Consider the following 15,478-nt stretch of genomic DNA (forward strand, 5'->3'; position numbering starts at 1 on the left):
ATACCTCTTGCTGATGCTTGTGTCATTTTTGCCTGAAGTTCTTCGTTCTTCCTGAGAAGAGCTTTATTCTATCGAATTTGTGTTATATTAAGCTCTACTAATGAGAATTGAAGATGGATTGCCTCTAGGGAGTGGAGCTGGAGGTGAGAAGGGCTGAGGCAGGAAGCTGTTACTTTCATCACAAGACCTTGTCCTCGTAGGGTTTTTCTTATCATGTTACTTTGATTTTATAAAAAGTCCTCCAAAGACCAGTAGATATTGAGATACAATAGCAAATACTATGTATGCACAAAAGAATGCCCTTTGTTATGTTAATGACTGTGAGATATAGTATAAAATCACAAAACCTCCAATATGCACATCTGTTCTTTTATGTGAAGGTTCGTAATGAGTTTTACAAGGATACACAGGGTGTAATACTGGTCTATGATGTTGGGCAGAAAGATTCCTTTGACGCCCTTGATGCGTGGCTGGCAGAGATGAAGCAGGATCTTGGACCTCACGGAAACATGGAAAATATTGTATTTGCAGTGTGTGCCAACAAGGTAACTGCTTTGGACATTGTATGCTCAACTTTCCGGATCCATTATGGGAAGAGTGCAGCTCTGAGTTTTGGGGAACAAATGAAAAAAAAAAAAAAAAAGAAATCCTTATTCTGTACTATAGGAATCAACAGATTTTCAAAACATACATCCCTAAAACATAAAGAATAAAAACACAAATTCCCGTATGTTGGGGTATTTATCCATTTTTTTTCTGGTGCTATACATGGGGAAGGGTATTAGTGACAGAGCAGGAGAAGGGGATCCTAATAATTACACTCTGGCCTTGATTAGAGAAGGGACAGTAATTAGGTGCGCTGTGTGGATTATGGAAAGGAATGGAAAGCAGACTTGAGTGTGGGAGACATCATTAAGCCAACTTTCACAGAGGTGAAGTTGAGGTGAGGAGTTTTCTTCGAGGATAAAGTGGGAAGTGTGGGAGCAGGCACTTGTCATTTTGCCATAGAAAATCAGTCTATGTTCAATATTGGCAATTTTTTTTTTGTCTCTTTTGGTCCTCGTAATTGTATATACTGGTGCTGGAGTTCATTTAAGAGTAGTTTTTGCCTCAGTAAAAGATTGATGAAGACCTCACAGGGCTTGTGCTAGTGGGTCAAGGTTGGGGTCTTCTCTCTGCACCCCAACTTTCTATTTCAGATTGACTGTACCAAGCACCGCTGTGTAGATGAAAGTGAAGGGCGTCTGTGGGCCGAAAGCAAAGGCTTCCTGTACTTTGAAACTTCTGCACAGACTGGAGAGGGAATCAATGAGATGTTCCAGGTAAGCTGGCCTTGTTTTGTTTGTTCCGAGGCTGACCATGCCAAATTTTAGTTTAAATTATGAGAAGCAAAAATGTAATAGGAATTTCTCATTAGAATAAGCTTGTTCTTTTCAGAAGCTGGTGAGAAAAAGATTGAGAGAGAGAGAGAGAGAGAAAATGTGTGTGTGTGTGTGTGTGTGTGTGTGTGTGTGTGTGTGTGTGTTTGGTATCTGCCTGCTGTGTACTTGAGACCAGATCTGGCTGATCATCAGAATAACTTTGGGAAATTCTTAAAAATACAGATTTCCAGGCTCCAGAACTCCTGGAAGCTTAGTGCTTGTGCTGGAGCTCGAGAATCTATATTTTGAAAAAGCTTTCCAGGTGATTCTGATGATCATCAAGTTTAACAACAGTTATTATATACTCATAATAGAACAAAGATTTTCTTGAGAACCACCTTTGGTTAATGGTGTTACATTTGCATGAATAGGTAGATGGAAGGATTACTTTGGCGAAATTGCCTTGCCATAGCTGATATAATCCTATATCGCAGGGGCGCAGTTAGAGAATAGGAGCCTGGCATTGCAGAGTCCAGCCAATCACACATAAAAATAAGGTCTTACCCACCAAGTAGACAATAGAAGGATGTACTCATATTGCAACCTGAATGGATGGTGATTTTTTAAAAATTACTAATCTTGAATGATTTTAAGGGACAAGGTTTATTTATTTATTTATTTTATTTTTTAGAGAAGGAGGGGGGAGGGCCAGAGGGAGAGAAAGAATCTGAAGCAGGCTCCATGCCCAGCACGGAGCCCAGTGCAGGCTTGAGCTCACAACCCTGAGACCATGACCTGAGCTAAAATCAAGAGTTGGACACTTAACCAGCTGAACCACCTGGGTGCCCAGAACAAGACCTTTTTTTTTTAAAAGAAGATTTATTATTTTAGAGAGAGAGAGAGAAAAAGAGAGAGCGTGAGCAGGAGGGGCACAGGGACAGGGAGAGAGAGAAACTCAAGCAGACTCCCGAGCTGAGCAGGGAGCCTGACATGGAACTCGATCTCATGACTCTGAGATCACAACCTGAACTGAAACCAAGATTCAGGTGCTTAACCAACTGTGCCCCCAGGCACCCCCAGAACAAGGCTTTTTTTAAAATAATAAATTATAAAGTCAACTCTTGATTACAGATACATTTGGAAGTAAGTGGTGACATGAATTATGCATTTTTTTCTCTTATGAATATATCTTGATATTTTGGGAATTTTTAGCATTTCAAATAATGTAGCTATACTGTAAAGAGTTGTTCTTAATTATTGAGTGGGATTTTATTTAATCTTTTATGCTGAATTTCTTTCTCTTAAGATGTCATTGCCCCTATTAGAAGACAGGTTTCATCCTTGGCTGACAGTTTGAATCGGGCATCAGTAGCTTCTGTTTCAAGACCAAATAAGGTCGATGTTGGCTTGCCACATCCTGTTCTATTGAGTACATGAACCTATGTGAGTTTGTACCTATTTTTGTGCAATAACGGTACTTGATCATTTGAATAGTGTTTTACTATTCTGGAGAAGTTCACATGTTTCATCTCATTTGAGATTTAGTGTGTAGCAGGTTTTATTCTCATTTCAGATTTTATAACATCTAAGAGTACTGAAGTGACTTGTCCAAGGGTATAAATAATGACTGTTGAAGATTAAATTTCTTTCAGCCCTTTAAAGAGGTTGGTCCATTCTCTTCTGGCCTCTCTTGCAACTCATGAGATGTTAGTACCCATTTGTACTCTTGTTTTTTTGTTCATAATGTGTTGGGGATTTTTTCCCCTCTAGCCACTTTCAAGAGTTTTTCTTTATCTTTGGCTTTTGGCTTTGGACTGTGTGACTAGATGTGATTCTCCTTATATCTATCCTGCTTGGTGTTTGTTGAGTTTCTCGGAGAGCTAAGCAGGTGTTTTTTATCATCATTTGTTAAAAAATTTTTTAGTTTATTTTCACTCATTTCCTTTCTGGACTCCAGTTACATGTATATTAGGCCATTTGATTTTGTCCCATAGTCCTTGAGACTATGTTATTTTTCTTTCCTTTTTCTCTATTTTTTGGATTGCATAGTCTCTATTGGTCTGACTTTCAGCTGCTTTTAAATCTGAGTTAATTTTTCAACTCCTTACTTTTCAGTCCTAGAATTTGCATTTGATTTTCTTGTGTAGGTCCTGGTTTTCTGCTGGGATTCTCTATCTGTTCACTTATTAAGACTATATTTTCATTTATCTCTTTGAAATATTTATAATAGCTCCTTTAAAGTCTTTGTCTGCTAAGTCCAATATCTGAATCATCTTGGGCCCTGTTTCTGTTGGCAGTTTTTTTTTCTTTTTTTTTTTTGCCTGACTATGGATCATATTTTCTTGTGTCTTTGTATGAATAGTGATTTTTGATTGAATACCAAGACACTGTCGATAATACATTGTAGAGCCTCTAGATTCTTTATTTTCCTCAGCAGAATATTGGTTCTTATTTCAGCAGGCAGTTACCAAGAGATTACATTGAATTTGCATGGGTTTGGTTTTTTGCTTTCATAGCAAGGATCTGAAGGAAGCCCAAATTGTTGTCTAAGCCTTTCTAATTTGGTAGAATTCAGCCTTCAAATTCTGTCTCCTTTTAGACCTTGTCAGCTCTTGGTTTTCGGTTTTGTCAGGATGAGTTTACTACCAAGCCATAGTCTTTCTGTGGTGTCTCAGCTAGATACTCGGGATACTAATGAAATAGTAAGCAATGTCTGCACTCTGGCAAGGTCAAACTGTACTGTTCCTGGAATGCCTTTTCCCGAAGCACCACTAGACTTCTAGTATATTGGTTCTCTTCTCAATCCCATGGTCAGCCTCAGGTGATCTCACCCTGTGTATTTATATCCTAGACCGCAGCTACAGATTAGTGGAGCACCCTCACATGGACTTCTGGGGCCCAATCCTGCCTTTCTCCTTCCTCTCCAATGCCCTGCTCTGCAGATTCCAGCCCCTTCAGGATCCTTAAACTCTGATCTCTGTCTCTTTCATTCAGTGGGACTGTGGGACTGCTCAGACCAGCTCTCTGTGACGTGGCCAGGAAATGGGCTCCAGGTAGAAACCGAGGGTCAGTACTGTGCTTGCTGTTGTCCACTACCTGGAAATAGTTGCTTCCTCTATCTGTCCGTTTTCATAGCAGTTTATGGCAGGAGTTCTAGCCCAGTCCCTGTCACTCCGTCATGGCTGGAAGTCAGACATGGAATGTAAACAGACCCTTGACTTCAGTTCTCCTGTTCTGTACGCCACACCACAGCTGGCGCTTCTAAACCATGTGTGTTATGAGTGAATGCTTGTGTCCTCAGAGATCTGGGAGTGTTTATATTTTAGTTTAACTGATAAACTAGAAGAAAACCTTACTGATACAGAGCAGAAGCAAACATCAGTGAACTGTGATGACTTTTAGGTTGCTTTTATCCTTTCAGATAAATCTTGGGTAGCTCTCAGGGATAAAACAGTGTGTTTAAAAACAGGCTAACAAGGAATGTAAAAAAAAAACACAACAAACTATGTAAGCAAACGCTTAGAAGCAGTGCTTTCCTGCTGGCTCAATTTAACTAATATTTTCTTTGTTTCCTATACACTCATAGACACCTTATGTCAGAAAGGAACTTAGTTTTGTCTTTTTCACATTGTGAGCAGAGAGTAAGACAGACTAATCACATTAACTCGTCTTTTGTCTTGGTATCTAGTGGCTTTTCCTTTGGCGCCCTCCTCACAAATCAGGCTTCTTGTTTAGGTTGTCAAGTCTATTAGCTATTACTGGAGATAAGGAGGAGGAGTCTAAGAGAAATGGAAAATTTTTGGACAATGACAGGAGTTATAGAAATATCTGAAAAAGAAGAGAGATTTAAAAAGAGATGGAGGGAAGAGGAGATGTGTCAATTTGAGAGCAGTATAGTGTATTAAATGAGTCTTTTGAGGAAAGTTATCTAACAATAGTAACCGAACTATGAGTAGGATCAAAAAATAGTTTTCGCTTTGAAAAACATCAAAAAAAATGGGCAAAGAATCTGAACAATTTAGAGAAAAAGGAAAGGCACTAAGCATATGAAAAGACACTCAGTTTCACTTAAAGAAACTTTAAATCCAAACTGTGTGCTATGCATAGATTTGGCAAAAGTGAAGCTGTGTGAGAATGCCCCATAGTGACAAGGGGATGGAGAAATAGTGTGTCGGACACTGTGATGGGGCTGTAAACTGGCACAGTCATTTTGTAGGAAAGTTGTCAAAATCAAAAATTAAAATGCCTGTACACTGTTACTTAGTACTTCTCCTTTTAGGAATTTATCCGAAAGCAGTATCTCCACAAGTATGCAAACACATAGACACACACACACACACAGTATTCATTAAACCACTGTGTGTAATAGCAACACCTGGAAATAATTGACTTGTCAATTGGGGAAATAGGGAGTTGGTTAAATAAATTAAGATACAGTCACATAGTGAAATACTGAATAGTCATTAAAAAAGATGAAGAAAGTGTCTATATGCACTTTCTCTTTAGAGAAAGAGTCCAAGGTGTATTTTTTTTAAAGATTTTTTTTTTATGTAATCTCTATTCCCAACATGGGGCTCGAACCCACAATGCCAAGATCAAGAGTTGCACACTACCAACTAAAACAGCCAGGTGCCTCTGTATTTTTATGTGAAAAAGTTTGAGGAGCTAAGCAGTACGTTTAATCTGCTTTCTCTTATGTCAGTGTTGAGTGTAGAGATGGATGTATCGGTATTCTTTTTTTTTTTTTTTTAAGATTTTATTTATTTATTCAACAGACCAAGATCACAAGTAGGCAGAGAGTCAGGCAGAAGCAGACTCCTTGCTGAGCAGAGAGCCCCATGCGGGTCTCAATCCCAGGCCCCTAGGATCACGACCTGAGCTGAAGGCAGAGGCTTTAACCCACTGAGCCACCCAGACCCCCCCGATATGCTGGTATTCTGATAGAAAATTTTTCTGGAAAGATACTCAAAAAATATTAACAATGGTTACTTCAAGGAGAGGAACTTGAGGGACAGAAAGACAATTTTCATTTTACACTTTCATTTACTATTTGAATTTTTCTAACAGTATTCACCGACTACCTTTTAACCTCAAGAGTGTTATTTGAGAGGAAGATTATGAGCCATTTAAAGTTTATTCCTTATACTTTTGTGTGTTAAAAAAATACACAAGCATGTGCATATACACATAAGCACACCTATAAGATAAAAGAAAAAAACCTTCCAAACTATCTATTTGCTTTATGGTGAATTTTAAGTTATTGTAATATATTAAAAGTCTTTAAGTTATGCTTAAAAGAAATTCCTATTTTCATAAAATCAGTTCTCCTCTGGGATGATTTCTTTTTGCAGACCTTTTATGTATCCATAGTTGACTTATGTGAAAATGGAGGGAAACGTCCTATCACGAATAGCAATGCTAGTTTCACCAAAGAACAAGCAGACACCATTCGCAGAATTCGAAACAGTAAAGACAGTTGGGACATGTTGGGAGTCAAACCTGGGGCCTCAAGGTAAGCTGTACTCTAGGATCTTAGTTCCAAGTTCTGTCCTGGGGAAGAACTCAGCTGTCAACATCGTAGGTCTGATATATCTTCTTGTCATTGACTGGAAATATGAAGATGTGTGGAAATGCATTCGCTTTTGTAATAACTTTTCTTCAGCGAATTAACTGAATGCCAGAGAAACAAAGTAGAGGACACAGTGGCCCGATGAAGGAACTCTGCAGTGTATTTGCATGAATACGTTCGGTAATGGTGTGTTCTGCTTTTGTCTGTGTTGAATAGGAGCCTTGAAGCAAGTGTAACCTTAAAAAAATACCTTACAAAAGAGAAATCTTAAATCATAGAATTTTAGAAGAAGAAAAGGATATTAGCAGCTTCTCCAGACATTTCATTTTATAGGTGAGAAAACTGGAATTCAGCGAGACTAAACACATGTTCAAGGACCCTAGGAGTTAGTGGTAGAATTGGTTCTTGACCTTGAACACTGTGTGTCTGCCTGGCTCTGTCTCTTTCTATGGCCCTCAGAATCCTGCTAGGTCCTCGTCTGTGTATGAATTTATGTTAAATGGTTTTATTTTTAGCCAAAAGAAATATTTGGGAGGAAGACAAATACAATCACTATTCTTTGTTGCTTGTGCAAGAATAAATCCTTGTTCGGTATGATTATATAATTTTTAACAATAGAACGCTTCTGTTACTGTACATATTATGATTTTTATTGTAATTGTAAGCGTTCTCAGGTTTTTTTATTTTGCACCATAACTTTCCTCCCCAACCTTGTCCCTTTTTACTTTGTCACCTTGATTCACACACACATGCACACAAAAGTACGTGTTGAAACATCTTGTTGATACCAATGGCATTAAGTTTCTCTTTTCCAGTTTGGTCTCCTAGCCTGTCTTCAAGCCCAGAAGGCAAGAGGGCAGGGGAAGAAGAAAACAGCTACTGGTCACCTCGACTTGCCAGGCCTTACAGAGAAGGCTTTAAACACACGAACATTTCAGATGATCTTGTGTAAATAGCACAGTTAATTGGCATCTTTTAAATGTCCTTTGGGATTTCCATAGTCTCATTCTAACATCTTCTGTTTACCTCCAAGGGAGATTGGCTCTAAAAGAAAGAAACTTATAGTTAACTTAGTACAGTGTTTATTAAAGAAAAAGAAACTTCAGGTTCCTTATTTATTTACTATCTATATTAATTGGAAGCTACCAAAATACACGGGAATTCCACAAGTTCTCTATCACTGACCAACATAAACGTGTTCTCCTCTTACCTCTTTCTCTGGGTCTATCAAACTAATTTTGTATGGCAGTGATCACATTCGAGCAGAACCTAGAAACAGTATTTTGAAGGTATAAAGAGTTTTAATGTTTGTTCAATATCATGTTTACTGTTCTTGAACTTTAAGAAAATCTTCATCTTCAGCAGAATTAATGTATTTGTTACTTTGTAAATGTATTTGTTAATACATTTGTTATTTTGGAGAAGAATTCTGGCAATTCGAATTTCTTCAGAGAGGGAGAATATGATTCTTGTTAGCTAATACCAGAATTGTGTATGTAAAAAAGCCCCATGCATGTTTTAGAACAAGAGAATTCAAGGGGCACCTGGGTGGCTCAGTCGTTAGGTGTCTGCCTTCAGCTCAGGTCATGATCCCTGGTCCTGGGATTGAGCCCCACATCGGGCTCCCTGCTCAGTGGGAAGCCTGCTTCTCCCTCTCCCGTTCCCCCTGCTTGTGTTCCCTCTCTTGCTGTCTCTCTCTGTTAAATAAATAAATAAATCTTTAAAGAAAAAAAAAAGGAGAATAAGAGAATTCAGGATTTGTTTAAGAGCAGAAAGCAGAAAAAGCCTTAGAATACATGCCCCAAGCCTAGAGAACTATGAACATGGACCTGTGACCTCAGTCTTTCCAAGTGGACACCCAAGACTTTCCATCACCTGCGAGATAATCACAGACCATCTCTCTAATTCAGAGAGCCAAATAGAAATCCTTCTGATAAAACATAAAGGAGAAAAACTAGAGCGTTTGGGAAAGCACCATATCCAGGCTAAAAGCATAACTGGAAACCTGAATTATAAAAAGAAGGTGGGAAATAAAACTATCTGGTAAGGACACCTTACTACACCTGACCAGAGGAGGACCTGGGTACTTAGAAGCTTCTGGAGGCCTAACACCGGAGGATGATGAAGAGCAGGGAGAGGGACAGGTGGTCTCCCAGAGCTCTCCTGGTCTTTGGGACTCACTTTACTGCCCCTTTCCTTTATGAGTAATGTTCCCTTCTCTTTTGTTTCTTCTTTGGTCTCAGGAGCTCGCTGGAGCTCTCCGATACCCGCATCTGCAGCGTCCCTTTCTTGGTCAATGGTGTCACCATCTTCCCTGAGCCTCAGCGTCCCCTTGACCCTGGAACTCATTTTGGCCCTTTTTCTTCCATCTCCTCGACCTATATGTCCAGTTCGTCACCTGCTTCTGCCAATTCTCTCTGTGTGTCATCCCTTAGCCTCCCTTGATCCAGACTCTTGTAATCGTGCTTGGCTTCTCGTAACAATCTCCTAACCTCGAAAAACAGCTTTCTCAGCACCTTTTTTGTCATAAAACACTTACTAATGTCATTGTTTATCAAGTCTACTTTTTTGTTGTTGTTTTGATTTCAAGGCCCCTCTCTTACTGACCTGTGCTTCCTGGCCAACTTTTGTTTTTGTTACCCCCAGCAAAGTCCTTGTGGAACTTCATGCCATGGCCATGCTGTTCATAGTCCCTAACTTCTGCCGGCTCTCTCCCAGTGGCTCAGTGTCTCCCCATCTCCTTCAGAACCCCACCCCACAGGCCTTTCCTGATCACCCCATGCCCTCATCACTTCAGAGAGCAAAGATTTGCCGGATGCCTGCTCTGTGCCAAGGACCTTTCCATGGATCCTTCTTTTACCAGGCATTTTCTTGGTGTTTCGATACTCCACATTATATTTCTTTCTCTGCTCATCTGTAACGTATTGTTTACTTGTTTATTGTTTGTTTCCGAGTCCTTTAGTCCCACTTTTGAGAAAAGGTAGTAATGCAAGAGATATGATGTAAGTCTAGACATCAAACTGCCGTGGGTGGGGGCTGACCCTGTCGCTGACATAGAACTTGGCTTCTTTCTTGTAGGGATGAAGTCAACAAAGCCTATCGGAAGCTCGCTGTGCTGCTTCACCCCGACAAGTGCGTGGCGCCTGGTAGTGAAGATGCCTTCAAAGCGGTGGTGAATGCCCGGACAGCCCTCCTGAAAAACATCAAGTAGGAAGTCAGAGAAAAAGACAAGTGCGGCCCTCAAGTATAAACTGACTGTCCCTAGAAGTGAAATAACCTCCATGGATTTTTTTTTTTTCTCCACAAAAATCTTACTGCTTTTTTCTCTTGTGTTGTCATTTGTAAATTAGAAATTCAGGTGCCTGTGACCATTTCAGACATTTTACAGAGCAGTGAAGACAACCAAGCGCCACTTGTACGTATAGTTCATTTCCTGTTTCCAAATAATCTGAATTTTGTTCCTCCTTCATTTGTGAACTCGGTAATGGTAGCATCACTCACGCACTTGACTCAGGACAGTCCAGGAGGTTTCTGGAGGGAGGAAGGGGCACAGGAGGACCTTTCGCTTTTCTTTTCCTTTTTTTAAAGTTCATCGGAGAAGGAGACAGCAGAAACAGAAGGAAACGATAACACAACCCCCAAATGTGTGGTGGGACCTCACAAACAAGTCACTGCCTTTATGAGTTCCTTAGGATTTGAACCACCGGTCCATCTGTAATTAATGAACTCTGGAGAGCCCTTTGGAAGTTTGTGAATCAAGGTAATACCGTTCCAAATTGAGCAGTCCTTTGTGGACATACACACTCTGTCCCCTTCTCCAGCCACCAGGGGGAGAGACAGGCCAGTCCTAGGAGAGAAAATGCAGTGGCAGCCACGAGTTCTGGAACACCAGCTGTTGCTCGTCTTGCCCCTGGATCTGAGGCCTTTCTCCAGCCCCGGAAGCGAAGCCGGTAGCAGTAGGGAGCATCGGGCACCCAGGAAGCAGGAGTCAGGTCCCACAACAGACGTGCTTGCAGGGCACATGAGAGCACATGAGAGCTTGTGTACGCATCCCCGAGGGCAAGGCCAGAGGCAAGGCCCAAGGGCACAGCCAGCCTGGCTTGGACTTGTCTGATGCCCCTCAGAGAGCCTGTGGATGAGGCTTCTGCCTTTTCTTGTTTCTGCATCCTTTGCCACAGGTAGGTAGGAAACGCAGGGGCACTCCTCTACCGCCTGGCCTCTTCACTTACCTACTTGAGTTCCTTCCTTTTCGTTTTCTCTTCCTTATTTATTTTTTTAAATATACCACATCTGTCATTTTTCTCTTGATTGCCTGGCTTTTGGCCACTGCCTCTAACATCCTCCCTTACGAGGCTTCACCTTACAGTCCTCCCGTACAAGCCCCGGTTGACCGGAGACAAGTGTGGATCCTTTGGGTGTTGGTGGAGGGAGAGATCGTAAGGCCTGTGTGGGAAGAATCTCTAATTTTTGCTTGGGCTCCATATTTCTAAATAGTAATATATTTACACTCTAGATTATGAAAGCTAATGTAATGTAGAGAAATCCATTCTCTTGCCATAGTCTCCTCCTTCATATCCACGGAACAGAGGAAGATCAAGTATTTAGGACCAGCCCTTCCTCCAGAGCTTTCAGAACTGGTCTGGCTGTTTGACCCATTGTGTTGTGAATCTCGGTACTTTACTCATCTTTTAGCTGCAACCACTCTGCACTAATTGGGCTTTAAGGTACATAAAATGTGAGTTTCAAGCAGCTATCCCTTATTGATCACCAGATAGCATTCACCTACCCAAAAAGAAAAGCCACTTGGGTTTCATTCCAGCCCTCTGCAGTCTTCTGGATCCTCCTCTCCAAAGCAGTTTCCCTTTGCGTGTCTGCCCTTGGGCTGCATTGAGCTTGTTGTTAGGAAACCAGAGCATTGTTTTCTAGTATGGCTTTTCATCTTGGTAATACTGAAAATGCTCCTTTTTTATGAATTGAGTCTAATACATGATTTCCTGGGGATTTTCCTCTGGACTTGTAATTTTAAATAGCTTCTGGGACTATAAAACGCTAACCCAAAGTGCTTCTGAATTTAAATTTTACTTAAGGCCTTCATCATGCCTAAAGTAATTAAAATGTGGGTCTATTCTTGTAAAGGAACTAGAGTTAAATAAACGAGGGACTGTGCATGGTAGCGTCAGCCCAAATTGACATGACAGCTCACTGAGTATGTGGCCCTGTATGGAGCCTGTGCTAGTTTTTATCACTGTTGCTAAAGACCAGGTTGGTCACCTCATTCAACTACATTGTGCAGATGAACAGTTACAACAGAATTTGTTAGTGCTTCCGTTCCTATATAACGAGTGACTTGTGGAAATTTAGCCTGATTTTGGTTCTTAGGTCTTAGAACTCAGTTCCTAACACCTTCATTATTAATGTTAAGGATGGCCATGAACTACTTCATTTATGTAAAAGAAAGAAAAGAAGAAAGTTAAGCTTCAGGGTCCTGGAATTTGTCCGAGTGCCATAATCCTTGAGTAGAATATTAAGGGATAATAAAGCATGATTTGCAATGCAAAGTTTTTTGGTACTAACTTAATACAAAGCTTTGTAGACCTCTGTGCATTAAATTTATATTCTCGGTGCAAATATGTACTTTGTAGTTCAACTTTATGAAATTCCTTCAGCCAGTTAGGATCTCAAAATACATCGGTGAGATTAACAACTAGCAGAATCATTCCATTGGCTAAAAATATTTGATGGAGAATCTTGTTTTTCAGGAAAGAATAAGAAGTTTGAACAGTGTGTATTAAAGCCATTACTTCCATGTCTGAGTCATCAAGAACGAGCAGTTTTAAAGCTTGTTAGAAATCCCTTGAGGTATTTCTAGCTAATTGCCCATCCTACCTAAGCACTTTAAAATACACCGTCCTTTTCTCCCCGTTCCCCTTTGAGGCTTCTTCTGAACTGATGTTCTCGCCTATCAACAGTTCTCCTTCAGCCTTGTTGTCTCGCGTCTCCCCACACATGTGTCCTCGGCTCTGTTAGCCTGTGAACTTCAAAGTCCAGGCCTCAAGCACTGTGCTGCCACCCAGGAAATGCTGTGGAGATCCTGTCGCTGGCACACTTTTCTTGAGGCTCACATTTACCTCAGGAAACTCACTCTAGTGTGTCCTCATGCATTGAATTCCCAACTGGTAAATAATTTCTCTCTACCCATAAACCAGTATCTAATTCACTGCTAGTTAAAAGAGCCATAGATAAGGCAGCTACATTTCTGAAAGAAAGCCAGAGTAAGTAAGCAACCCCTGTCAGCCCTGTATCAGGACCACACTTCCTCCTGGAACGGTGACAGAATCTCGAGAGGGAGGGAGGTAGTTCAGGCCCAAGTTAGAAAGGGTAGATCTGCACGCGGATTGCCACTGACAGTGACAGTGACAGCGCCCTTCTCAGAGGTACTTTCAGTGGGCGCTGGCATGTCACTCCCTTCCCCACTGCACTCCACCTAGCTCACTCTGAGTCTGCCAACGTTTTTGCAAAACTTTTGGAAAATGAGTTTAGCTGCACAAGAGAGCTACCCACCTTCCACTGCAAGTTTTGCAAAGTGAAAAAAGGTTCACACTTCTCATGTTTGGTATTAGCACAAGTGTAACGTTTGTACGTTGGTTTTTCTGTTAAACGTTTCTAGAGAAGACAAAAGCTTAGATTTGTGACATGGGGAAATTAGAGTGTGTCTAACAAGCAGTGCAATATTAAGCCGTGCCAAAAAGGCCCTGGTGTGAAGTGGCTTGTCGGCAGGTTGGATGGTCTGGGTTGGTGTCCGGCATCCTGCAGGGCAATTGTCCCCTCTGACTGTGAATGCAGAGTCTCTAACGATACCCTTCGCTCTTACGAGGTAATTTGCATATTTGCGTTCTGTTGAAATAACTGAAAATGTTCAATTTAACAGTTGTTTATGTCTTGTATAGAGAGTGTCATATGTATTTAAGTTGTGTATTTTTATAAAATAAAGCCAAAACTCAAACACCAGCCTGTGGGCTGCACTTCTTTGTTGAGATGCTGGTCTTTAATGTAAAACATACTAGTCTAGAAGCAGCCCAGGCCCTCACCAACTGAGGCCTGACAGAGGATATCTTGCTTGAGTTTCCAGTTGGGAAATGGAGGAAATTTTATTCCTCAGTCCGTCAGGTAATTCTAACCTTCTTAAGTCGTGGTGAAAGTGTTTTGATTTCTCTCTTTTTTTTTTTTTTTAAAGATTTTATTTATTTATTTAACAGACAGAGATCACAGTAGGTGGGGAGGGAGGGTAGCAGGCTCCCTGCTGAGCAGAGAACCCAATGTAGGCCTCGATCCCAGAGCCCTGGGATCATGACCTGAGCCGAAGGCAGAGGCTTAACCGACTAAGCCACCCAGGCGACCTGTGTCTTGATTTCTTAAAGATACTAATATTGTGTTGCATTTTTAATTCAGATAAAACTGACCATCCTATTTTAATAATGCAGCTCTCGGCTGAACAACTTACTCATTCAGTTACTGGTCCCTGGAAACAAGAATCCTTAAGTAACCCAGAATTTGAAAGTGAAAGCCTTGCAGGGCCAACCCGCAGAAGGCAGTGTCTCTCGGACACACGAGGGCTGTAATTTTCATTATGAACGATGTATGTTCTCACCTGAGAAGGCACGACACTCTTTTAGGGAACTGCTCTACTCTCCCCAAACATGCTTTCAAGACGAGCTGCCAAAGTCTCCTTTGCTTCCTAGCCACCCAGAATGGCCCATGAGCTGAGAGTGTCACCCAAGCCAAACCAATTGGCATCCTCCTCTGGGATCTTTCTCACCGGAGCTGGGAAAGCAAACTTCCTCTCAGGAGAGGAAGTAAGATGGGAGGAGTCCTGCTGATGTTGGCAACCTGATTCCAATGCCATGGAAAACATTCTGAAAGAATGCAGCCGACATTCATAAGGAGACAGAGTCCTGATGGCAAAGACTTGCCTTCTGGTTCCTGAGATCCCTTGAGCTGGTTGTTCTGCAAGCCACCCCCAGAATCCTTCCCACAAACCTCCAACCCCTGTTTTCTGCTTGGTTTAGTTGGAGTTTGCTTTCCATTACTTGAAACTAAAGGGATATTAGATGATAGTAGACCTTAAGGTTGTAAGCAAGGATGAGAAAGCTATGGCCTGTAGACTGGAATGACATCTGATAGGCATGTTATTACATTTATATATTATAATATATCCAATTACTTGTTTTTCAGTTGGAGTCTTTGGCTACGTCTTAACCCAATAGTCTCAAGCTGTAAACAGAAAAGCAAAATTAGGTTTATTCAATTTGTTTCAGGGTCCATTTATGCAAAATACTTGCAACTTCTTAAGTTTCTAATTAAATTTTATTGTTAAAGTGGTCATTTGTCACACATGTATTGAGCACCTACTATGTGCGAGCCCTGTTCTAGGCATGGAGGATACAACTGAGCTCAGGACCAACAAAAATCCCTGTCCTGTGCCTCTTAACATTCTAGTGTCTCTGTGTGTGTAGTTTTAAAGAAAAATTCTTTTTCTTTTCTTTTTTTT

At 41.0% G+C, this 15,478-nt stretch overlaps 1 protein-coding gene across 1 annotated transcript in view; it reads left to right on the top strand.

The window, feature by feature from the left end:
• The window catches only part of DNAJC27 (DnaJ heat shock protein family (Hsp40) member C27), a 30,359-nt gene extending 16,428 nt beyond the window's left edge, over positions 1–13,931 (top strand). Inside the window, exons 4-7 of the mRNA XM_080813889.1 lie at positions 381–545; positions 1,200–1,322; positions 6,713–6,873; positions 10,009–13,931. Of these exons, the coding sequence (XP_080670015.1) occupies positions 381–545; positions 1,200–1,322; positions 6,713–6,873; positions 10,009–10,141 (582 nt within the window). The 3' untranslated portion in view covers positions 10,142–13,931. The remainder of the gene's footprint in view (positions 1–380; positions 546–1,199; positions 1,323–6,712; positions 6,874–10,008) is intronic.
• The last annotated feature ends 1,547 nt before the right edge of the window (positions 13,932–15,478 follow it).

This window comes from Martes martes, assembly GCF_963455335.1.
Source record: "Martes martes genome assembly, chromosome: 9".
Lineage (NCBI taxonomy): Eukaryota > Metazoa > Chordata > Mammalia > Carnivora > Mustelidae > Martes > Martes martes.